Source organism: Camelus dromedarius, chromosome 6, assembly GCF_036321535.1.
Source record: "Camelus dromedarius isolate mCamDro1 chromosome 6, mCamDro1.pat, whole genome shotgun sequence".
NCBI classification, from domain to species: domain Eukaryota; kingdom Metazoa; phylum Chordata; class Mammalia; order Artiodactyla; family Camelidae; genus Camelus; species Camelus dromedarius.
In genome coordinates, this window is record NC_087441.1 from 17,788,112 (window position 1) to 17,814,971 (window position 26,860).

Genomic DNA, 26,860 nt, shown 5'->3' on the forward strand with positions numbered 1-26,860 from the left:
ATTTCTCATGGTCGTTAGTGATGGAACCTGCAATGTGGAGTCCATGTTAACTGTCTCGTTTCCTGAGATCTCTTGTCTTTTCCACACCAATACCCTGTGGTGTTTTCTGCAAAGAGCTTGTGTGCTCACTCTGCCTGATGTACTCATTATTGCCAGCGAGGCCTCCTTTGACTGACAGCTGAGGTGGAGCTAGTGGTTCCGATTCACATGCCTCGGTAGCTGTTGTACCACAGGCCCCGGCCTGACAGGTGAAGCGGACGGTGCAGTGTTGTGATGTGATTACCTGGAACTGCACATCCAGATTCATTCAAATGAATGAAATTGATTTTGATTTGCAGTCCAGGAAAGTAAGCTTTCAGAACGTCAGCCATCCATCTCTTCCCCCTGGTCTTTAACTGAGTTGTGATATTGTTAGGATAGATTTTATTTAAATTCAATCTTGTTGAATCATAGTGGCAACAGTCAAAACCCAAGTCCATAATTTTTTCTATGATAGTACATTCTTAATGGATATAACTATATTAAATGTGTGTCATGACTCAGAAGTAGAGTTCGTTTTGACATTTTAGAAGATAATATGCATTAAACACATGGACATGTGTTCTCATAAACACTCTCTCATAACAGTTCCCCAGGCCTCACTCTCTGTCTCGGAATCATCTGCAGTCTTGAAACTATTTTTGGAGACAGTCGAGGCTTAATTTTATATGTCTGTGTGTAGAGCTGAGCAAGTTCATGCTCTCATCTCTATATGTCTCCCTGCTACTAAAAGGTGTTGAGACCCACATACTAAACTTCTCCTACATGTTTATTGGGTTCTGCTAGGCTAGTGGTTCTGGAATCTTGCTGCATAGTAATATATGAAATCCGGTTAATTTCTAAAAAATAAAATAAAAATCAATTCACAGAATCTTAGACCTCACTTAATTTTTTTCATTTTTTTGTTTATTGTGTGTGTGTATATATATATACATATATGTATATATATATTTTTTTATCAAAGTATAGTCAGTTTACATTGCTGTGTCAACTTCTGGTGTACAGCATAATGCTTCAGTCATACCTGAACATACATATATTTATTTTCATATTCTTTTTCACCATAAGATGTTGCTATACAGTAGGCCCTTATTGGTTATCTGTTTTATATATGTTAATCCCAAATCCCTAATTTATCCCTCCCCCACCCTTTCCCCTTTGGTAGCCATAAGTTTGTTTCCTATGTATGTGAGACTATTTTTTTTTTGTAAAACAAGTTCATTTGTATCATTTTTTTAAAGATTCCACACGTAAATGATATATCATATGATATTTGTCTTTCTCTGACTTAGTTCACTTAGTATGGTAATCTCTAGTAGATCTCACTTCAGAAACACTTTATGAGTATCTCTGGGGTAGGTCCTGGTGATAGAAGTTTTTATAAAAGCATCACATGTGGCTTGAATGCAAAGCCAGGTTTGGGAATTTCTGTTCTGGGTTGACTCTGTGAATGCCCATTTGGTACAGTAATTTCTCGTTGACCTTTCCAAATTGTCTGTAGTGGAGCCAGAAATCTCTGATGTAATTCATGATTGATAGTGAATTATTCATCAAGTAATTCTCTGGAAGTTTTACAATGCAATTTACAATGTAAGTGCAAGCTATACTCTTTATTCCAGTAATTGTATCTTTGAAGTTTGATATGTCTTGCATTAAAACTACCTTTACAGAAGATTTTTATGCCCTAGAAACATATTTCAACAAACTTCTTTCCATCTTTGAAAAGTCCTGATTTTTAAAATAGTTTAAAGTATCATCAACACCAAAAGAAGATTAAAACTAAGATGAGATGAGTAAAAATTGATTTTTAATGGTGTCAAATCATTCTCTCTTGAATGGACAAGTAGAAGTTTAATTACTGTTTAGAAAGGACATCATGCATCTTACTACCTCTTGTATATCATGTAACTAGAAATGGATCACTTGCTATTGGAGGCAACAAACTGAAATAGGATGCATATAAAGGGCACTTTAGCTGTCCAATTACGCAGGATCTATTGATCTGTGTGTTTCCAACAAGCCTAGTATTTTGCCTACATGTCCCATAGAATGGTTCAGTACAATTTACAACTTTAATTCTCTATCCTTCATTACAGTGCTTGTTTTCAGAATTTATCTTTAGTTATTCATCTCCTAGTTCCAGAACATCTCACTTAAACAAGTCAGGAATTATTTTATACTAATTTTGTAAATATGGACTCTGACTTCCAGCATTTCCAGGGGAAGGGTTAGTTATGTTGCTGAAAAGTTGGAAAATATTTGATATAAATACTGGTGTTTATATGTGTGTGAAAATGTATGGGAAATGTTTAAAGGCTTATTCTCTTTAGAAATTTGATGTGGAAAATATATATGTTAAGGTACTAACTTTGGGGCTGTTTATCTTTGATTTGTTCTGAGGTTCCTGATTAGTTTAAATACATTTGCCGACCAAGGCTGAATGAGATAAAATAACACCTTTTAAAGCAACACAATGTGATCTGTATATTGAGTCTGGTTTGGGATTCTGATTTCTTATTTTGTAGGCTCCCACATCCTGATTTACCCTTTGTATATCTCTATGAACTATTATTTGGCATTTATGCACATCTTGCATGCTAGTCACTTTATTTTATTTTTTTACTTCAAAATTCATTTTATTTTATTGAGATATAATTGACATGCCCTATTATGTAAGTTTAGTGTACAATGTGTTGATTTGATATATTTCCATATTGCAATATGATTACAACACTGTCGCAGTAGCTAACACATCTATCACATCACATACTTATCATTTCTTTTTGTTAGCCACTTTATTTTGGCATTTATTTACTAGCTAAATACTAAGTTCTACCCACTCAAAGAGTACAATATTCAAGAAAATTCTGGGTAACATTTGAAATCTAGCTTGCTTGCCATGAATATTCATTTTAATCTGTTACCAGACCACTTCAAGATTTTGCCAGTAAAAGTACACTTTCGTTCAAAAGGTCGTATTTCTTAGTTATGTAACTGAGGTGTCCAGTCCCCCAAAGCACAGGTATGGCTGCCCAGCCCTGTAGTTATCCGCTGGGCATCCAGCAGGTTCCTGCAGGAGGGGTCTTTCAGATAATGGAAGGAGGGATGGAACATCGGGATTGGTGAAGGCTCCTACTCTCACTAAACAGCCAGAGGGAAGGGACAACGGCCCAGGTGAGTGAAGATTCCACTCCTGCAGAGACTGGACACTCAGCGAACAATGTCCTCACGAAGCGTAGTTCTCCGGCACTCTAAACGCCCCTGCCGATGGTCTTCCTCTCAGTCCGCGGGCCCAGTGGGGTATCTGAGAATTCTTTGGGGTCAGAAATAAGGTAAAGAGAACTTTGGATCCTGTGTCCGTCTTCAGAGCATCGTTAAGTCTTTCCTGGGTTTCTAACTTTTCTCTGTAAACTTTATCCTTTTATTATTTCCATAATAATCCTCAGTAATCCACAAGGAAATTCCTAGTAACCCATTAGACTTAGAAACCAAGCAGCAATAAAAAATTGGTTTATCCTTTCCCTGAGGGTGAGTAGGATTCAAGCTTTAGAAAGATGATGCTTGATCTGGTAAGATATTTTTACTGAGGATGGATAATACCCACATTTGAGGATTCATCCATTGGCTTCTTATGTTAACACCCACAATGACAACAGCAACAGCTCGAAGGAAAAGACAAGCTGAATTTCATGTTTAAAAAATTGGGTGAATAGTCTATATTCTGCAGCATTCAAATGGAGGACACAAAGGACAATGGAAAAGTATTTGAATGGTCATTTCAATATAAAATAAATTACTTTTATTATTAAAATAAATTATTTTAATAAGTAAAATATAAAAACTGGACATAAACTCCACTTGCATTTATTGTACATCTGCTAGTGTCAGTTTTATACAAATACCTTATTTAATTGTATTTACTTCTCACAAAATTCCTGTGAGTTAGTAATTTTTAGGACCATTTTAAAAAAAATGGAAGTACAGCCAGTTACAATGTGTCAGTCTCTGGTGTACAGCACAATGTCCCAGTCATGCATGTATGTACATATATTTGTTTTCATATTTTTTTCCATTAAAGACAGGACCGTTTTAAAGATGAACACACCAAAGGCTCAGGGATGATAAATACGTTGGCCTAAGGTCAGAAACTTATGATCAAGTTCTTTTAAAAATACTGTGCTGAAGTTGTATTTGAGCTCAGTTTTTCTAGCTTGTGTTCAGTGCCCTTTTCCCATGACACCACACTACACATGTTGCCCTGCTGTTCAGCTGTGCAGCATTAGGCTTTTGCTTCACTCCCTAGGTCTCTCTGTGTATGCATGTATACATACCTGTTCTACAGTGTAACCTGGAAGCATATTGTTATCAGACTGTTGCAGCTGATGAGCCACAAACTCCGTGTCAGTTATGTTGGTCTTACTCCAGCTCCATATTCCTTTTCGTTCTACAAAAAGTAAAGAGTTCTCTTCCACATTTATTTCCCTAAATGAAAGCTTCCTAACTTAGACACTATTGACATTTTGGAGTAGAGAATTCTTTGCTGCGGGGAGCTGTTCTGTGCGTCTCTGATCTCAGTCTACCAGATGCCAGTAGCAGCACCCAGCTTGACAGTCACTTGACAATCAAAAATGTCTCTGTAATCATTGTCCAAAATCCTCTGGGAAGCAAAGCTGTTCCCAATTGAGAATGACTGCTCTAAACTCAAAATGAAAGTCACTAAATAAAAGTATAGTCCCTCTGCTCTGTTTCTTTCCTCCATATTAGAGACTTTAGAGCCATTGTTTTATTTAGGCTTTGTATTGGTCAGAATAAGTTAAGTTATGCTGTGGTGACAAACAATGCCAAAACTGGCTTTACACAACAAACCGTTAGCTCTCCAGGCAGCTGTCCTCCCTGAGGTAGCCTGACATTCCAGGCAGCTTCAGCTTCCAGCAGCCCAGCATCCTCATGTACCTTCATGATCATTGCAGCCAGGAAAGAAAGAATGGACAATCATGCATAGGGTTTGAAGTATGTACCTCTGGAAGTGACATGTGTCACTTCAGCTCACATTTTATTGACACAGCCATATCTAACTTGGAGGTGGAGAGGGAGTTTAGTCCTCCATGCTTGAAAGGGGGTACCTGAGAACCCTGGGGAGTGATGTCTGCCACAGTCATCTCATAACTATTGTCTGAATGCCCTGTAATGGACCTAGTAAGGTTCTAGGTGACATGATTCAACTGTAAAGTTTGAAACAGAGTATTTGCCCATTAGTTCTGGAGAGAATGTACACATGTGAAATAATCAGTGAACAAGACAATATAACCATGTGCAACAGATTATAATAACATGCATTTAATTTATATATTAATTTAGAAAATATTTACATTTTAAAGATATTTACATATTTTTGATTTTAAATCTTCCAACTAAAGAGCGTGGTTATGTCTTTTGGGTTCTGGGACCCAATTCCAATGTGTGTGTGGGAAGGCATTTCCTCAGCTATCCAAGCGATTCTCTGTAGACCAGTTTGGTGTCCTATAGTTCAACTCAGTTCTGACCCCATCTACCTGCAGATGTATCAGATTCCACACATTAAGGGTTCAGTCCCACAAGACCCACCTCCCTAACCTGCCTTCAAACACCAGTCATGAGCCCAGGTTGTTCCCTGTTTCTGACTGGCTACAGATTGGGTGTTTCCCAGACTCCCTCCTTAGATTTGAGTTTGATTATTTTGCTACAGCAGCTCACAGAACTCAAGGAAACATTTACTTATGTTGACTGAAAAAAAAAAAAAAAGCACAACATAAGAACTATGGGTTAAGTTTTATTAGGTGCTTACTGAGGACTACAGCCCGGGAGACAGCCTGTCAGGAACTGCTGAGGTGGTGGGGGAGGCTATTAATATATATATGATGTTGGTGAAGCAGATATGTGCACCCAAGTGCATTTCTTGGTAGAAGGGTGCTGCTAGTTGCAAGGAGCAGATCTCTCCATTACTGATTTTAGTGCTTTTCTAGGAATGAGCAGATGTAAGAAACTGAGTTCATAAAATTTTCTCCTGAAAATATCTAACTATCTAAAATAGCCTGTTCTCTCAGTTTTCCCCAAAGCACAGAATGCCTGGTCCTGATCTCCACCCTGAACTCCTTTCAATGTGTGTAGAGAAGGCCAGTGACTGCAGTGCTAGTGACTTCATTCTTGTAGAGCCAGATGGTGAATTACAACATTCTTTAATTTGCACTGAGTGGATCACCAGTTCAATATAAAAGGATATAACTCAGGAACAGTCAGATATAAGAGATGCCAAGGGAAGGCATGGGGGAAAGGGCAGAGCTTCCATGCCCTCTCCAGGCACCACCAAGTGTTCACCAGCCTGGAGGCTTTCCAAACCCTGTCCTTTTGGTTTTTTATGGAGGCTTCATTACATAGGCACGATTGATGAAATCATTGTCTAAAGGTGACTGCTTCAACCTCCAGCCCCTCTCCCCTTCCAGGAGGTCAGGGGGTGGGAATGGAAGTTCCAAGCCTCTAATCACGAGGTTGGTACCCCTGGCAACCAGCCCCCATCCTTTGGTGCATTCCAATAGTCACCTCATGAACAAAGGACTCCTCTATGGCTCTCATCACTTAGGAAATTTCAATGGTTTTAGGAGCTCTGTGCCAGGAATGGAGATGAAGAACAGATATATGTTTCTTATTATAAATCACATATCATAGTATTTATTTGTTGTTGTTATTTTCTTAACATCCTCCAGTGAAATTTTATAGTTCTGTCTGGTTTAAGATATTCCAAGATGTTTTGTAATTTTGTTATTATTTTTGAATGAGATTTTCCTTCCTCCCCACACTCTGTTTTTCCCTGGCTCTTGGCAGTGTAGAGAAAAGCTGTTTGGTTTTTATGTATTTTCCTTTATCCAGATATCTTAATACTTTTCATGGCTTTTACAGTTGAATCTTTTTTGTACAGATAGTTGTATTTCTTCTTCTTACCTTGTAGCATTAGATGAAACATACAGAATAATGTTAGGTACTAATGGAAATAACCTTTACTTTGATTTTATTTGAAAGAAGATTGTTGTTTGTTAGTTTCTGGTAATCTCATACTATTTGAAATTTTTATACAGAGCTTTAAACAGGGATGATTGCTGAGTTCTAGCACATGTTTCCCAGAATTTATGACATAATCATAGGAGTTTTGCCTTTAATTTACTGGTATTTGAAACATGTTGATGGGTTTCCTAATGCTGAACCACATACACATTCATGGAGTAAGTGTAACTTGGTGGACTTACTTGAATATATTGCTAGATTTGGTTTGCTAATGTCTATTTCCTGGCATTCTAGTTAATTGAAATATTTGTTTTCCCCAAAACACTGCCACCAGTATTTTTGTCTTTCAATAATAATATTGGTACTCATATTCTTAATACAGCTTTTCCTGCGCCAGATTTAAAGGTTAATTTTGCCTTTAAATACTCCTTGTTTTATGCAGTGCCTCAGGCTTTAACTCATGACACCAACAATAGTAATAGTTGACTCCATGTGTTCTTATTAGAATTCTACCAAATATCTGGCTGGGGAGCTGCCCTCGTCAAGTGGAACACGTAACCATCAAACTGAAGCATGAACTGGGGGTTACAGCTGTCATGAATTTCCAGACGGAATGGGATATTGTACAGAATTCCTCAGGCTGTAACCGCTACCCAGAACCCATGACTCCGGACACTATGATTAAGCTGTACAAGGAAGAAGGCTTGGTCTACATCTGGATGCCGACACCAGATATGAGCACTGAAGGTAAGTATCAGGAGGACCTCTCTGGCTCATGGTCAAACGTGTTTCAGAGAAGCCCTTGCTCTTTCTGCCAGCCTGTCTGCCTGTCTGCCTGTCTACCTACCTACCTACCTACCTTTCTACCTATCATCAAATGACTTAAAAATGAATGATAGATATGGAATAAATACGAGTTTTGTGGTTTAATATATTTTACATATATTTATCTTTTGACTCGTTGGCTAAGATTCTGTTTAACATGGGTTCTTCGTTTGTTTATTCATTAAACATATTTACTGTGTATCCACTATGTGTGTATGTGGCAGTAGGCTGGTGGCTGGGACTACAACAGTGAAGGAAAGCGGGCACACCTCCTGTCCTCATGGAGCTTACAGTCCTGTGGGGAAGACAAGCATGCATTAAATGACTACAGGTAGAAATTTAAAACTGTGACGAGTTTCTTTGTTAGAAAGATACATAGATATTGCTATGAGAACGTGCTCAGGCAAGTCAGACCCAGGAAGAAGGGCCAGGGAAGGTTTTCTTGGGTGCGTCTGAGCTGAGATCTGAAGTGCAGGCTGGGCGAGGCTGAGGAGGGAGAGGCTCCCAGGCAGAGGGAGCAGGTTGGGAAGAATCCTCGTTGCAGGAGAGCAGAGTGCTGCAGGGACTGAAAAACAGGCCAGTGCGGCTGCAGGTCTGGGAAGGGGGGAAGAGAGTCTTGCAGGATTTTGGACACAATAAAAACTTTAGACTCTAGATCCTAAAGTGGGGAGAAGCAGTTGAAAGGGCAGGAGGCTGACAGATGCCAAGATAACCATTTTTTCTTCCTCAAAAACCACCCTTTGATTGCAGTGTAGACAATGTAGGGGTGAGCCCCAGTGGATCTGGGGACGCTGGGGAGGAGTCAAGGTGAGAGATAAGGAGGGAGAACGCAGCTCGGGGTAGGGTGGCTACAGGGATGCTGCATTTACTGCACAAACCTTGGCTGCACAAAACCTGTCATTGTGGAGAGAGTATCAGGGTGTGACGTGGGTGCTGCCGGGGAATCAGAGACAAGCAAGGCATAATTTTGATCTAATGGTAAGAGGCACTAAGATAGGTTCAAAACTAATTACAGTACAAAGAAGAATGTGAGGAGAGGAACGTGTTGTGTGCCGGGAGGGTGGGTTATGGTGTGGGAGGAGCACTTTCTGTGGGGGAGCACAGTGTGGCTACGGGAATGTCCCGGTATTTGAGGTGGACGTGACAGGTCAAGATAGAGGGAGGAGGGGCATGCCGGGTGGAAGAAAACATAGACCAAGGCACAGAGGCATGGTGCTTCAGAGGAATGGCCTGTAGAATTGGGTTCTTGTAGAAGAGATTAAGCCAAGAGAACAAGTTACACTAATAATATCAACCAGGGGGCAGCAGAGAGCTGTGGAATGGCACGGGCTGCGGGAGTTTGTGAACTGTTTTTCTGGGGAGGAGAAAGAAGGCCGTGATTCTTAGGGAGGAGGAAACGCCTGTATCATCAGCCCTCTTCCCCCCACAGTACATTATGTATCAAACACTCTTCTCAGCAATTCCATGCATTAACTCACTTAGTTCTCACAACAAGAGTCCTGGCAGATGAGGTAGTCTCCAATTCGCAGAGGAAGAGAAGGAGACACAGAAAAGTTAAGTCACCTGGCCGAGGTCCGAGAGCGGAGATGCAGGCTGGGTTTCCGCGCAGGCAGTCCGGCTCAGAACCTGGCTCCAGGCACCAGGTGAGGAAGCTGCTCTCTACATGCTCTCTGCACGGACTCTTCAAGGATCTTCTGCAGACCACCAACCACACTTTCAGTCCTTCATGTTCTCCATTAGCTGGAGTTAGACAAAGTCCTGAGCTGCTCAGGAGGTAGCTTGTCTCCCCAGACAGAGTCAACAGTCCAAGATGTGAGTGGGGCAGGAGACTGAGAGTCACAGGCTGCCTCCGTCACTGGACCTTGGGACCTGGGCTCTCTGTGACTCTCAGGTGGTTCTCCTGGCAGGGCTGGACCCCTTCGTGGGTCTGTGTCTGTACTGAACTCTCACTGGGAATGAGGTATAGGTTTTGGCCTGAAGCAGGAAGTAGTTTGGTTACTCCCCTTGGTGGTTAATGCTCATCCAAAGGAGCTTGATTTAGCAGCAAGAGCTCTTTTTCCAAGGAAGAAAAAACCAAAAACCTTATTTGCACAGAAGAACACTGATTGAATCAAGGTCATATTTGTCCTGTCCAGCTTCTCTCGCTTAATAACAGGTAAGATTGTTAGGACAGTGTGCCTGTAGCTTTCAGGGAGTGTTTTGGTTTTTGCTTCTTCGACTCTGATTTTATAGCATCGTTATCCCACTGAAGAATTAATGTGAACCAAGGCTCAGAGAAGCTGAGATAACTATGGCGTGTTCCACCCAGTGCACTGATTGCCCCCAAACCCTGCTGACTAATAGGTAATTTGCTTGATGGTTTGGGAATATGCAGAACCCCGAGGGAAAATTCTATCCCCAAAGACCCACTGTAATTGTATCAAACCCTTTTGTGGGGTCACAGAGTCACCAGGTCCCATTCACACAATGGAGCACCTCGCACACTGAAGCAGTCTGGAAACATGGAATGGCAGCAAAATGAAAGCTCCTACTTGAAAAAGGCCAAACCCCAAGACTAAATAAAGGGTTTCTTTGGTTCAGCATAACCTGCGGGAGTAATCAAAGGGTTAACAACCATTCCTGAGTCACCCAGGAATTTCTGACCAGTAGATCAATCTATGTGGCTCACAATATTAGCACAATGAACACACCGATTAATCCAGCTGAATGTTTTTGGAACTCTAGGGAAAAATCCATCTGGAAGTGTTTTGAGCTGCAGCATTATGCTGTCAGATAAAGTCAGAGAAGGAAGACACTTTGTTAGGGCTGACTGTCACCACTGGTTGTCACAGACCTGTTGCAATCAATTGTGCCATTGATTCTTACTCTTGTACTTTGTGTCATATGCAGAGGGGTTGGGGTTAGTTAGGTTTCTTTTCCTTTTTCTTCTTTTTTTTTTTAAATTTTGGTTTGTGTCTTTTACCTGAGAAACAAAAAGCTCCCAAACCTAGCATTCACCTGAAAACATTAAATCTGCTCACTGAAAGTCAGTTTTCAGACTGGGTTTTGACCTGTGTCAGCGCAGTGCGGTTGGTAACAGATGGTCTACCCTTGCCTCCCAAATGGGTTAATGTGCTGCCCGGAGTCCTTGGCCACCCCTCTGTTGTCACAGGCTGAGTCCTTTCTCTGACTCAGTGCACTGAATTCAGCATTGCCACGGGGCAGAGACACGGCCTTGGAGCCACAACACCTAGGCTGGAGCCACCTCATCCTCGAGCAGCTGTGCGATATGGGTAGGCTGGTCCCTAACTTGGAAAATAGGGAGTAGTAATTTGTGCCTTACAGGATTATAACAACAGAAAAAGATAATTGATAGGAAAGTGCTTGCAAAATTCCCAAGTTGGGTCCATATGATTAGTCACAAGTCTTTCAGTTTCTATCAAAGGATGTTACAGATAACATGGACCTTATCCACATCAAGGAAAAGAAGACATGCTCATATGCAATAGTAATATATTCAGCCATAAATCTGGTCTGGATTAAGGAAGCAAAGGGATGTGTGTGTATGTGTGTGTGTGTGTGTGTGTGTGTGTGTGTGTGTGTGTGTGTGTGTGTTGGAAAGGCTGGAAGTTGTGCCAGGAATGATTTCTTTCAGGGTCAGCCTTAGGTCGGCCTCAGACATCCTTAGGGCTCCCCACTCCCACTTATTCAGGACCCAGTGCCTCAGGCTGCCCCACCCTGCCTCTGTCCCCTTTTCACCACCTTTGCTTGCTTGCTCATTGCATGTCATCAGGTAGCTTTTCATCCTTCCAGAGCCGGATTCACCTGGAGGAAATGTGGACCAAATGTAGTATTAGAGTTGTCTCATGGTGTCTCAGATCAAATCGGTGTTAGTGGTTTTGTTTTACTTTGTTTTAATTCATGTACTTAACGAATGTTTATTGAGCATCTATAGAAAGTCAAGGCCTGTTTTAAATTCCAAAGTAAGAATCACAGATGGTGGAGTGTTTTGTCGGACCTGCACAGGGTTTAAAATTTTCAACTTAGTTGCCAACATTTAAAATTTGGAATATTTAAAAAAAAAATCAGCAGTTCTTTCTTGCCTTGAGGTATTCTTGTTCTTTAAAAGGGAAGCTTTCTAGAATCAAATTAAACTCTACATGGAGCCTTAATGTATGAAACATAAAAATTAGGGGCTCTGGTTGACACTGGCTTGATTGGGTGAGCCCTGCACCTGGGGACCCCGTTGTGATGCCTTGGAGGGTTGAGCATTAGCTCAGGCTCCCTAGAATGGGTCGGCAAGTGGAAGGGTATGAGCCTGTTGGGCACAGATGGTCCCTCTGTGGTGGGGACAGAGGTGCTGAGCCCCAGGGAGGGTGTCACACAGGGGTGGGGGCACAGCAGGACCAGCCAAGTAAGAATTCGGATTGACAGCATGAGGACCTGCAGGTACCACTGACCTGGTAGGTTAGAGAAGGACAGTGGCACGGAAGTTGAGACCAGAGGCTTTAGAACCTGGATGGCTGGGTTTGAGTGGCCACTGGGGAATAACCCTGGGTAAATCTCCACGCCTCAGTTTCCTCAGATATAATGAGGATAAGAATAGTACCAACCTCATAGTTGTTGAAACCTCATAGTGCCTGTGAAGGAGCTTTTGCAAGCCCAGTGCTTAGAGCAGCGCCTGGCAGGTAGAAAGGGCTCAGTAATGTCAGCTGTCATCAGTCAGAGCAGGGTGATCTGCAGTCCCTGGAGGTCAAAATAAAGAAGGGCTCTGGCTGAGGCCAGGCTGAGACTGCTAGCATCCTAGATCAGCTGCTTCTCTGGTGCCCCTTTTTATTTATTGATTCATTTTTACATTATGTAAATAATGTTTGACAGTTCTTAAGTGGAATGGCTGAGTGGTTCTAGTAGAAGACCACCAGTGGGGGAAACTCATGTTTAAACTGGGAGCCTTCGGCGTTTCCACGTGGAAGTTGACATTTACCTTCCAGGATTACGTGTCTGAGTGTATTGAACCTTAAACGAACACATGCCCCTTTTCAGCTTCTAAGCTGTATACATGCCTCTTGAAGAATCTTTTGCAGATAAAAAGGAAAGGGGGACATACTAGGTCATTTGGGCCACTAGGTGAAGACCTGGCTTGGGCGGGCTGGCCACAACGATGCTGAGCACCAGGGGCTGGGACTCTGATTCCAGCAGCTCCCCCTGCAGATGGCCACCATGGGATATTCGGATATTGGAAACGTGATAAAAATCCACATTAAAGATATTTCTGTTTACTTCCTGGCAATGCACTGGTAGCTGGAGAGGCAGATGTAACAGGAACTGGAAAGGTGATCCCAGTTGTGGCAGGAGCAGGAAGAACCCAAGCTTCCTGGATCCATCACTGGGCGCTCCCTTCCCAGCCAGTGTTACTTAAAGTCAACCTCCAACACCCCCTGTGTGGAACAAGTGCTCGCACTTGAACAGGACTCACCCTTGTCAGCAGTGTCGCTCAAACAGACTGGGAGGTGTTGCCTCCTCTGATCCCCCAGCTCAAAGAGTGGGTGACATACACAATACTCTCTCCCTGGGAAATACAGGGAGACACCGCTCCAGAACATGCGATGTCCACACCTCGTTACATCTCCAGTGATGCTTTACTGCCCCTTGGAGATGCCATGAGTAACTGACTGTATGGCAGGCCCACCTAGCGCTAACCTCAGAGCACCCTGCAACCAAGCACAGAAGTACAGATCAGTCTGGACTCTGAGAAATCAAGCAAGGCATAGGAGCTGATGTGTCTCCAATTCAGATTCCCCCTAAGGAACAGGCAGGGAAGAGGAAAGTGTGGCAGCAGGCCCTGGGGAGAGATGGAGCTTTAGGAACTGCAAAGTGTGCTCTGCCTAAAGCATTCCTGTTAAAAACATTTCTAAATTGCGTATGGGGCCTTTAGATCCCTTAGTTAGAGGGATTAACAGAGCACCAGCAGAAACATAGAACATTATCTGGCTTCCACACAGATTTCCTGCTTTGATCGCGGAGTGGGGTGAGCCTGAAGCTAAGGTGGACACCCCCCCCTCACATAGTGGTCCCTGGGAGGGCCTTCCGGCTACAGAGGGGTTTTGGTAACGTCTCTCCTTCTAAGGTGTTGATGCCTGATTGCAATGTGTTGTGTTGGTCCCTTCAGGGTATTTGCATTTAAAAAAAGACATCTTAAGAGAAAAATCTAAACTTGAGTAGCTCTCCTGGGGGAGTTCTAGGCCTCAGGGAACATCTGGCTTGAAATTGTTTGAGGGAGGGGCTTTTCCTGCCTCTGTAGTAATCCTCTGGGTGGGCAATGTGGAGGCTGGACAGGGCACTTCTCTGTGGCCCTTGGAGAATCTCCTCAGGGCTGTGGTGTCTCTGTGTGGTTGAGGACAGAGAGCAGCTGGAGTCAGAGCACACAGTTTTCATCCAGGACTGCGGTTTCCCTCTTTCATCCCTTCTTGAAGTAATTTACACTGACCATCCTTCACCCTCCCCAAAATCCACTAAATTAATTTTGCTCTGAGAATCTGTGAGTAGAAGAAACTCCAGGCACCCAGGCGTTTGCTGATTTTAGGGGGCTCTCTGTCCCTGGGATGACAGAGAGAGCTGAGTCCAACAGGCCTCAGCAGAGCATTGCATATTCTGTCTTAGTGTGACAAGCGGAAGACATTTGGATCATCTAATCATCAAAATAGTAGCACGGAGCAGCAAGAACTGTAGTCATAATTGCCCAGTAAAGAAGAAGTTGAATCAGTTTTAATACACACTGTATCACTAGGGAGTGAATGAATGATTGACTACGCGACACATTTCAATGAATATGTTAGCCGGTCCGTGGACAAATGAAAATTAGCATATGTTGAATGCATAGGACTGACTCCTTTAACCAACATGGACGAATTCTGTTTTGCCTTTACCTGGAAGATCCTTCTGGATTAAAGGAGCTTCTCTTTGAAATCCTTTAAACCTCTGTGCGATCTGTACAAACCGTTCTGATAGATGTAAAAATCCATTCTTCTGATCATAGGCGGTGGTGAACTTACCTTTGACCGGAAATTTGCACGGATGCAGAAGTGAGAGGAGCAGCAAAACCAAGGGACGGTTCAGAGCTGACCTACTGCCTCTGGACGTTGGTTCCACTTCATTACTAGCAGGTGTTGACCCTGTCTCACCTTTTCCTTTAAAATAAAGGAGTGACGCACGCTCGGACCTCCCTGTGTCTCCCGCCCTAACGCTGCGATGTCAGCTGCGCTGGAGGAGTTACTGTGAGTCAGCGGCGGAGTGGGGGCTCCATTTCTCACTTGTCTGTGCTGTGCTCTCTCAATCCCAGGCCGCGTCCAGATGCTGCCCCAGGCGGTCTGTCTCCTCCACGCGCTGCTCGAGAACGGACACACCGTGTACGTGCACTGCAACGCCGGCGTGGGCCGCTCCACCGCCGCCGTGTGCGGCTGGCTGCAGTACGTGCTGGGCTGGAGGCCCAGGAAGGTGCAGTACTTCCTCGTGGCCAAGCGGCCGGCTGTGTACATTGATGAAGAAGCCTTGGTCCGGGCAGAGGAAGATTTTTATCAGAAATTTGGGAAGGTTCGTCCTTCCATACACGGTGTGTAGGTGATGGGTCTGGCCCCCCTCCCTCCAGGTTTCCTTAGGATGCCTGGGGTGATGACAGTAAATGGCCCAGAGACCGAGATTCTTCCTCCTGACCCACCTTCTCTAGTCTGGGGCTGACTTTCTGTTACGCTTGGATTGAGCTGTATCTTCTCTGAAATATTTCACAAAGGAAGCTGTGACTGACACAGAAAAATCCGCAAGCAGGTTGGCTGTGCAGTTTTTCTAGCATTAGACAGAAGGGAAAGGGTGCAGTTCCACTGTAAGCAGGCGGCCGGGCCCTTGCTGCGCGGTTGCTGCTTTGCTGTAAATTCACGGCCGCCCTTGCGTGTTGCATTGAGACGCGGTGCGGGGATGAGGTGTTAGGTAGATGTCAGCCCACGCGTGGGCACACGCACGCACACACACACACACACACAGCCTTTCTGCTGTACTGAACTGAAATCATAAAATAAGAATCAGTTAGTTGGCCAAAGAAGGGAATCAGGTGGGTAAGAGCCCAATAAGGCCAAAGGCGATGACTTTCAAGACTTTTTCTTTTGCATCGTGCTTTAGCTGTTAAAGTGTGTTCCAAGTCTTCACCTTCCTTCTCTGCCCACAACCATGTAGATTTATTATCTGTTTGTTTTAGGCTCAGTGAGCATAGAGAGCTTGCCCAAGGCCTCGGGGCTGGTCAGGGATGAGCTGGAGTTTATAACCGAGGTTTATTTGACTCAGTGCGTTTTCAATACAGCTAGTGGCTTTGCCAGCATACTGAAGTGAGTTCAGTTTCTCTCAGAATAAGGTCGATTTTTCTGCAGTAGTTTCTGTGGTGAGAAATGGAACAGTGTTCCGATCAGTTGCCATAGAATTCAGGAAAGTAGTTATCCTAAATTAAACCAGAGTAGGCCGTCTCAAGGCCAGGGCGGCCTGAGCCATACATAGCTCACAAGAGGAGCTGTATTCCCCAAAGGGCCCAAAGGGCCAAAATCCACAGATAATTGTTCCATGACTTAAGAGTTACTTTAAACATAAGAAGGAGCAGAAAAATAAAATACAGTTGTTGTGCTTCCAGACTATGTGATTTGCTATCCTAAGTTCTATAGGAAACGCAAAGTTTAGTAAGACTCTGCCTCCCAAAAGCTCAGAGCCTAGAAACAGCCCTGTGTTCAGTCAGGTGCACTGCAGTACTGACCTCGTAACGAAGGGCTAGAATGGGGAAGGGGAGTAACTTTTACTGGGTGCCTCTTACGTGCTGGGAGCTTTACAATCTTATTTAATTTAATCTTCATGGTACCCTGTGAAGGTAGGTTTTATTATCTCCACTATATAGAAGAGGAAACGAAGGAAGTCTCAGAGAGGTTAAATCAGCTGTCCAGTATTACATGGTGAGGAAATAGATGAAATGAGATACAGAGCTAGGTCTGTCTGACACGAAGCCCATACTTTTTCTATTAAACTACAGTGCTTGTTTATTTTTCTGCCACTTCTTATCTTCCATAAATATTCACTGATAGCTGTGAGAGACTCTGATTCAGGAATTGTGGGGGTAAGAAGGGTGCAAGGTGAGTCCAGGGGAGTTCAGAGGAGGGGGAGGCATCGTGTAACTGTGGGACTCAGGGGAAATGGGTGTTTAATTTGGACTGAGAGGGTTGGACGGGGCACATGTATCCTACAATTTTACAAAGCTAAGTTTATAAGCCAGGATTAAATAATGTGAAGTCCAGCTCTCTTGCTAAAAATAACTAGAAATAACTGTTGTATCCAAGTAACCCATTAACAGTCATAATGTGTCATGTAAAATTTAATCATAAAAATGGAATATTTCTAATTATATAACTCTGTGTGTGTGTGTGTGTGACAGAGAGAGAGAGAGAGAGAAAATTTCTTTAATGTCTAAGAATACATAATTTCCATTATAGAAAGCCTTTTTTTGGGTGGATTTTTTCCTTTTTTGCTTTGATAGGCAAAATCAGTTTAGGGCTATTAAAGAATGTTTTGGAACAATCTCTTGTCCTCAGTGAATGGGATGTCCAATTTATTTCAAAATCCCCTGGAATTTTTGCTAAGTAAAAGTATTAAAAATGACCTCTGTGTACAGACTTTTTTTTTAATGTTATTTATTTAGTTTGAAACCCAGAAGAACAAACCGTATTTCCTTATTTGTAAAAGAGGCAGTCATCTGAGCTAAATTGTTTTTCCTTATCACTCTTACTTTCTCATTAGCTGATGGAAATTGGCAGTTACAGGACAAAGGGAAGTCAAAACTGAGGGGACCACAAAGAAGCTCAAGGGTGTGTCAGAGAAAATCAAAGCAAATATTGTGTCATTAGCTGCTTGTCACTGGTGTTAACAAAACTTTTGTCACAGATTTCTCAAAGAAAATCGTAAGATCTCACTCATGGAAAAGAAATGTCCAAACAAGATTACTTTCTTTTAGACTTGAAACATTGTTCTTCAAAATTTTTGTGTGCCAGTGTGAGGAAAAATCTAAAAAAAGAAATACGCTCTTTTGACCACTATTAAGGTTTGAGTGAAAACTGCTTGGCTTGGCCTAAGAAATAATGATGAAAAAATGTAGTTAGGACTTTGAAAACTACAAGGAAGTAATGAATGGAAAGATTTGAGAACAAGCTAGCCAGGAACTGAGAACTTGCCACACATGAAAGAAACACTGAATAGCTAAACATAAAGTCCGTTTGATCAAAAGTCAAAATTGAAAGTATCTTTGGAGATAATCTAGTTTAATTCCTTTATTTTACAGAAGAGTAAACTAGACTCAGAGCCCTCAAATGACTCTTCCTGCAGCAAAGAGTATTAATGGAGGACCAGCGGAAAGGAATAAGCTGGGAAGACAGGTCAGGAGATTTATTGCGGTGTTGAGTCGTAGGAGAGTTCCTGGGAGCGAGAGCAGACAGTGTTGTTAGCGGGAAAGAATAGGTGGGAGGATTAATGGAAACTGAAGTAAGTGGAAGAAAAATGGCTGAAATGAGAAAAAGCGAAGCCCAGCGAAATTTCCAAAAGAAGAAAAAGCAGGTGTTTCCTTTCTACTGGGGGTACTGATAAGGATGGTGTGAATGTCGAAACAGAGGAGTGGAGTCAAGGTAATGTTCTCAGGAGAGGGTGCTGCTCTGAGTATCCATTTGCTTCTCTCTGGGACTAGATTACGGTAGGAAAGGAGGACCAGCTAGATGTAATGTGAGGACCAAACAGGAGCGTGGGATGCGCCGTGGCTTCTTACCTGCTGGGAAAAAGAGAAAGTCTGATAGGAGACGGGATTAAGAACCAAGAGGGAAGGACTGATGAAGCTACCTCTTGTGACAACAATAATACCGGCGGTAGTAATAGTGGAAGAGGAAGAACAGCAGTAACAACTCTGTTCTTTCCTTCCACAAATCATTAGTCCAAAAGTCTTTCCCAATTCGGTTAATGGAAACGTGCTTCCAGTTTCTCAGGTTCACACCTCAGAGTCATTCTTAACGCCATCCTTTCTTTCAGACATCACAATCAATCCATCAGGAAGACCTGTCACCTCTCCTGTCAAAATATCTGCAGCCTGACTGTATTTTACCTGCTCCACTGAACAGCTCTAGGTAGAGCCACATTCTCTCTAGACTGGACGTCAGAAACAGCCTCCTACCTAGTCTCCCTGTGTCCCGCCTTCCTTTCCCCATCCCCTACCTCTGGCCCTACCACTATCAAATCCATTCTCAAACAGTGGCCACGGTGATCCTATGAATATGTACGTCAAATCATGTCACTCCCATGCTCAAAATCTACAGTGACTCGGCAAGTCGCTCAGAATAAAAGCCAAAGCCATCCGGGGACCTACACAACCTGGTCCCATTATGTCTCTGATCTCCCCTCCTCCTGCTGGCACCTCACTCTGCTCTAGCCACGCTGGCCTCCGTGCTCTTCGTTCCGTGCTGGCTCCGACTTCAGGGCACTTGCACTTGCTCATCTCTCTGCCTGGAATGGCCTTTCTCCAGGTGTGCACTGGGCTCACTCCCGTCCCTCCTCCAGTGGTGCCTCTCTGCTCCACGCTATTAAAATTGCCACCCCCAATCCCAAACCTCCTCTCTCTCCTCATTCTCTGCTTCATTTCTCTTCATGGAACTTACCACTAGCCAGTATGTTGCATAATTTGCTTATCTGTTTTATTGTCTGCATCCTCTCACTGCAAATGTAAGCATCATAAAGGCCAACATTTACATCTGCTTTGTCTGGTCATGTACTTACAGTGCCTGTATGGAATCTGGCAGGTGGTTCAACGAGGGAATGCCAAGAATAGCTAGTGACTTCGGAGAGCGTACATGGTCCATGTACTTTTCCTCTAAGCACTTCACCCGAATCAGAGCTTTTAATCTTCCCAGCAAATCCTATGAGGTAAATATTGTCATTATCCTACTCTACAGATAAGTAAGCTAGAGGCACAGAGAGCTGTGAACTTATTCCAAGGCAAGTAGGACAGATTCTCTCCTGGTCTGGTGGTGAAAGTGCCCAATGAACCACCGTGTATGAGTTCTGGGCATCACATGCATTGGTTTGTTGGGGCCTCTGAAAAAATGCACTACAAACTAAGTAGCTTAAACGACAGAAATCCATTGTTTTACGGTTCCAGAGGCCAAAAGTCCAAGACAATGTATCTGCAGGGTTGGTTCCTTCTGAGACGCCGAGGGAGAATCTGTTCCACACCTCCCAGCTAGTTTCTGTGACTTGCTGGCAATCTCCGGTTTTCCTTGGTTTGCAGACGCATCACCCCAACCCCTGCCTATGGTTTTCTCTCTCTCTCTCTGTGTGTGTGTGTGTGTGTGTGTGTGTGTGTGTGTGTGTCCAAAGTTACCATTTTTATAAGGATACCAGTCACAATGGATTAGTGGTCCACCCTACTCCAGCAGGACCTCATCTTACCTAATTACATCTGCAAACACCTTATCTCTGAATAAGGTCATATTCTCAGGTACTGGAGGTCAGGACTTCAATTTATGAATTTTTGGTGGGGATGCAATTCAAACCATAACATTACAGAAAGCAACTTCCTGAAGACAATGGCGAATGAAAAACAAGGCAGATTGGAGAAGAGTGGAAGTTTAGAGGAAGGGTTCAGAATGGACTAAGTTTCCCATTTTTTTAGGTGTAGCCTGATGCCAGGCCACACTCACAGCGTTGCTGAGACAGTTAAAACATTTGACAGAAAACCCTCTCATCTTTGGTTCAGGAACCCAGAGTTGAGTAAAAATCAAGTATTTCCCTGGTAATAGAGATTAGTTCAGGAAAAAATATGTGACTTAACAAGGGCCCCGGAGATACATGAAGAATTCTGGGGGCTTCTGGGTAAAGTTTCCTCGCTCTTAAGAAAGAACTACAGGAAAAGATGCTCTTTCTTCCTTTGGTGGCTGTTTTGTATGGATGTGTGAGTCAGGCTAGCGGAACCATCTTCCTACCAGCCAGAGAATAAAGCCAACACCAAAGGAAAGAGAAAAGAGAAGTGCTGAAGCTGGAACTACTAGATAAGTTAACCCTGCCGTCTGCCCAACTTCCTGACTTCAGTTGTGTAGGATTACATATTTGTTTGTGTTTAGCCTGTCAGAGTTGGGTTTCTGATTGCTTGTAGCTGAGGGCATTGTATTTGGTTCATAACCAACACATAAATTCTACTTTTATGATGGAATTTTAATTTTTTATTATAACTTGTGGCATGAAAATGTATTCTGATTTCTGATATCATTTGGATAGCTTATATTTTGCTTCTGCTGGGATATTACCCAATAGCATTTTTTTTTTTTACTACTGGGTTTCAGAGGATAGTTCTTAAAAGAAAGATGGAAGTTCTTAAATGATGATCTGCAAATGAAAATGTTGTGACAGAGAAAAGTGTTCTGTAGTAGATTTATTAGATTTAGAATACTTTTATATTTGTGATTTCCAGTTATTGTCTTTGAGTGCTGAGTGATTCTTACTAGCTAACTGAGAGCCAACCCAAGATGAAAGATATTAAAACCTCGCCATTTTTCTTGGCAATAAACAAATACACTCCACTGGTTTACACCTTCAGGTAATCTCCAAGCCTTATGTGAGCCAGGTAATCTTCATGTCTAACCAGGGAGCTGGTGAAAATGAAGTGGACTGGGCAGATTTGAAGTTTATGACTTCTTTTCCCTACCTTTAGATAGAAATTATACTGAGTACACAGTTGTTGTTGTTGTTGTTGTTGTTGTTGTTGTTGTTTCAAAGAAAAGAAACAAAAGGAAAAAGTAGCATGTAAAGGAAGAGGCAGTAAAACTAATGGACTTCCACAAATGCAATCTCTAGCCCCTGAATATATGAGTTGGGTTTTCACATTTTAAAAGTAGAATTCTCAAGTAGAAATTTAAATGGGAGAAACTTTAAAATTTGGTCCATATGACAGTGTTCAGTGTTTCTAGTTGTATGCCTATACTATAAACTTGGGCTAAGTTTTTATCTAATAAAACTTATATTTAAAGCTCCAACACAAAGCACATTAAAAACTTCCTTTGGTTGAATAGCTGTTTTTTTCTCATGTAAGATCATTCAGAACTTGGTAAAAATGTATTTGTGTATCTCATATCCGTAATCTTCTACTGAGCAGCTCTTTTATCATCTTCTAAAGATATCCCTTTAGTCTTTCTTGTTTGTGTATCTTTGATTTCTTAGCATTAGCTTAGTGTCAACATAAAATACGGGATTAGGATAGATTGTAGTAGACATGGAATAAACAGTTAAGCTCAGGACTCCTGCAGCGAGAGGATATTATAGAATATCTAAGAATCTGTCTGATGGGGGAAAGCTTCAGCCTCACATACAATTTGGTCTAAAGGACAGAAACCCAAGAACATAGTCCAGAGACAGCTGAAAGAGTAGTCGGACGCAGACAGAAAATGTGGGGCCATTGAAATAACAGACAGGATGAAGTCCTGAATTATAATTGTATCAGGAATTGTAGCAGTATTGCTAAAGGAAATACTACTTAGCATTCAGTGAACAAGATTGTTGTCATTTAAAACCTGAACTATAAGCAGTTAGTATTAAATGATCTGGCATAGCATCAGAGTGGTGTGGATTGCAAAAAAGAAATTCAGAAGGAATTGGACAGTGAAAGAATAAAGAGCTGGACCTACCACAGAACAACAGATAATTGTCATTGTCACCCATATCAAGGCTCTCATCAGTTCCTGGTGAGAGAAAATTCAGAACTCACTGAATGAAATTTAGTTTGCTGTGTATCATTGTTTAAGAAAATGGAATGTATTTTTCATTCAGTAGAGATCCTTATTGTTGCTTTCTTAACGTTAAATGAGAAATCCAAAGATAGATTCATGGTCCAGACAATTCCAGCGAAGATTCTGTACCCATTGTGAACAAACAAGATAAGCATCCTGCATTTCTTACAGGCTGGTGTTCAGACAAAGCTGCTGTCGGCCCCACACCTCACATGTCTCAGGGACTTACGCCATTTCTGTTTATTGTGATTACTGATATATTTGGACTTGTTTCTCTTGTTTAGTTTTTAGATGAAAAAATTTTCTTCTTTTTCTGTCTTATTTTCTCCCTTCTTGCTTTGACTTTTGACTTATTTCCTTCCCCTTAAGGGAAAGAACATTAACATTGACCTATAGTCACCGGTCTTTATCCCTCTTCCTGATGACATTACTACAGTTATAATTATGAATTGTTTTAGATATACTTTCTTTTTTTCCTTTTTGTATTTCTAACTTTTTTTAATTGTTAGGGAGGGCAAAGAAAACGTTGGTGAGGACATACTCTTCCTTGCCAGACTGACAATTACTACCCCATCTCATTTTTGCTTTCTCATCTCTCCCAACTTCTATTATAATTGAGAACTTTAAGCCCAGTGGCTCTCAAGTTTCCAGTGAGCACATTGTTCATTGTCCATCTCCCTGAAGTACTCCATCTCCTCATTAGACCTTCTAAGCCACAGTCTCTTTCCTCTGGTTCATCCATCAACCCACTTCCAGAAACATTCTTTCATGCTGAAATACCTTATCTGCTGGTAATCCTTCTTACTTTTCTATTCATTGTTGCAGGTGGATTTCTAGCGTAAATTTTTATGTTGTAAATTCCGTTCAGATGTCAGGAGGAATAGCATGTTTGCCATTTTAAATCAGAATTTTCTCAATCATCATGGATACCAATGACACCCAAATCTCAATCTCAATTGTAAAACCCCTTCTTGAGTGCCAGACCCATATATCAAAATTTTTTTCCTGAGCAAGCAGTTTAATTTGGACATCTCTCAGGTTATCTTTCAAATTCAACAGGCCACAAACTGAAGTTTTCTTTCTTTTGCCAAACTTCTCATATTTTCTCCTTTAGACAAACCTTCCCTCAGTGGCTCAGATCAGAAACCTGAATGTTATTTTTGCCATTTTCCTCCCATTCACCATTCCTCTGATCACTCAACAAGTTCTTTCAATTATGCCTCCTAAATATCTCATACGTATGTCCACTCCCCACTATCGGGGGGACATAGATTGTTAAAACGTTCTGACCTAACCTCCTCATGTTATTCTTAGCCCTTTCCAGACCATTCTTTATGCTGCTACCAGAGAAACCTTTCTAAAATTCAAATATGATACAGTCTCTTCCTTGCTCAACATTTTTCAATAGCTCCTCATTGTTCTAGGGAAAAAGATTAACGGATCTTATCGCGACATATAAGACCCTTTGTGATCTAGACCAGGCCTTTCTCTCCAGTCTCCTGTCATTCCTAGAAGTGTCCGCCAAGAGTACACTCCAGTCACAGTGAATTACTTAAATGGTCTATGACCTTTTTTACCCTCTGGTTTTGGCTCATGCTCTTTCCCCTACCTGGAATCATCTATGTCTGGACTGTATTAACTCATCCTTTGTTCTCCAAGGTCACCTTCTCTGAGATGTCTTCAGGAGTCCTCAGGGTTGTTCCTCCTAGACATTTTCATAGGACCCACAGTTGCTGCTCTTTAAGTACTTAACACACTGCACTATAAAATCTTTAGGCAGGAGTTTAAATAGCATTCAGCAACGTAGGCTTTTGCACATTCTCAGATGGCACTAGAGCCAAGTCCTTGGACTTCTGTGCTCAGAACTAATGTATATTTTAATCTAAGAGAAATACAAAGAAAAAACTTCAGGGGAAGTTTTTTTTTTTTTCATGTAAGTTAATGATTGGGATAATTTATTTAATAAAAGTACTATCAGAGGTTTCCTCTGGTGGTTTTTTGTTTTAAACATTTTAGTAACAATTTCTATATATGCCACTAGTATTTAATGATATTGTCATAACAAGTATCATATGTCAACATCAGAAAGCCATGATCCTATAAAAATTTTATATTGCACTTTCCACCTGATCTCTTGCTGAAAATTGCATTTGTATTCAATCCCTTTTTGGTTTGCCATCATAGGCTAATGCTGATGACCTTCAAAAAAGAACACCTTATGAAATATATTCCTATGTGTACTGGAATTATTGATTGTATTACACTGTACAGTAGTCTCACTGTGAGTGATCTCATGGAAGAAATTTCCTTCTGGCCAAGAAATTAAGCACAGTTGTTGTTTTCTTGAGCAATAAAAAATACGTTGTGCAACTGTGAAGCTTACAGATAATTATGTTTCCCTCTTCTCAGTAACAGTTAGGATTATGTAGTACAAATTTCTTGAACTAACTTTACTCCATAGTCTGGCTTGTATTTCTACCCATTTTTACTCCATTGCCTCATCTTTCTTACTTTTTTGACATTTCATTGTCATTTTGCTATATTGTTTGCCCCATGATAAGTGTCATATTTAGTTCCTTTTGGAGAAAGAGAGGTATACATAACTACACAAATAAAATAGTTGCCATGTTGAAGTACTTGCACAATAAAGAATGGATTTGAATACTATTTGTGTAAATGTCAAAAAGAGGTGAAATGTCATATATGTTTCAGGGTAAAATTCTATCTTTTGCAAATGAAGATACTCTAAAAATAGTATCATCCTGTATTCTTCACTTCAAGGGTACAAATGTCAGAGGATTGTCTCAAACCCCCGGAATGTCTTCATGCCTGTGTGTTGATCTGATTGATAGATGTGTTCTTATGCTTAAGCAAGGATGAGCTGAATTCAGGCAATCATCATAAATTTCTAGGACATCTAAAACTTTACAGATGGAGGCATGTATTTTTTTCCTCTTTCTGACTAATCCAACAGTTCACCGAGCCTCCATAATTTCTTTGATAATCAATGGAGTAAATAATTAGATGTGAACACCTGTTCTTCCTCCATATATTCTGTGGAGCATAAAACAGCTGCAGGCCTCAGAAAGTCATAAATAAAACTCATAACGAAAAACTTAGGCAAATCTAGTGACCTGTTACATTTCAGATGTCTGAATAGTGGATTTGTGTCTCCCAGAGAAAACTGCAGACTTGATAGTATTGTTAGGACATTGGCAGTATTCCCTAAATTAACACCAAGTTTTAATTTTTTTCCTATTTATAGTACATTGTTTTCTCCAAGGGTAATCAAAATGTGTTCACTTATTACTTAAAAACTTTCAAATTTCTGTACACAGAAATTTTTTGAGTATTTTAAATATATTAAGCTGATGATTTAAAAGTGGTGGTGACACCCTTTGGACGATAATGGATTATTACATGTGTAAACCAATTTAAATAAAGGAGCCTTGTATATAATCACTGGTAATCAGTAATTGGAGTTGTATAAAGAAAATTTGTTTTATTATTAAGTTATTTAAATAGTTATGAATATGCATGAGGAATAACAACTGACATAAAACAAGTCTCTTTTGCAAAGTGATTTTAATGGGTCTATAAGCAAATGCCCCAGTTTAATTTGAAGCATTTGCCAATATTCTTTCTCTAGGAATTATTTTCACAAAAATATTTCTTGATAGCACAAAATGTAGTTTATCCCTCGGTGGTCTATTTCTTTCAGATCAAAGAGAACTTTTTAACCCATATGATAGGATTTTTAATTGTCATTTTTAATGACAGAAATAGAGGATACATAAACAAAATCCACATTTTAGTCAAGAGTCAATCTTCCCATGGCTCATGACAGAAATGTTATCAATAGGATACTTCGCAAAGATAAAAAGGGAGAAACCTGGTTTAGTAATAGTTCAAGTGAAAACAATGTAGGGTATCTAAATCAGCGCACCATTTGCTGTTGTTGCTAAAAAGGCTAACAAAATGCTGGGCTGATTTTTTTTACACGCAAAAGTTTACCAACAAGCAAGGAGTGCTCAGGACTTTACCACGTAGAGTATAATGCAGAACGTTGGCTCTCTACTAGCTAATTGGAGGATTGTGTTCTGTTCTGTCAACAGGTTTGCAGTAGGGTACTGACATTTACAGATCAG

The 26,860-nt window shown here is 41.4% G+C and overlaps 1 protein-coding gene across 2 annotated transcripts in view; it reads left to right on the top strand.

Moving 5' to 3' along the window:
- Positions 1-26,188, top strand: part of EPM2A (EPM2A glucan phosphatase, laforin) — an 88,561-nt gene extending 62,373 nt beyond the window's left edge. The window contains exons 3-4 of one of the 2 annotated variants that reach the window (XM_064486611.1): positions 7,580-7,821; positions 15,218-26,188. In XM_064486611.1, the coding sequence (XP_064342681.1) occupies positions 7,580-7,821; positions 15,218-15,495 (520 nt within the window). In that variant the 3' untranslated portion in view covers positions 15,496-26,188. The remainder of the gene's footprint in view (positions 1-7,579; positions 7,822-15,217) is intronic. The other variant, XM_064486612.1, reaches the window with a different exon arrangement.
- Positions 26,189-26,860: the final 672 nt, after the last annotated feature.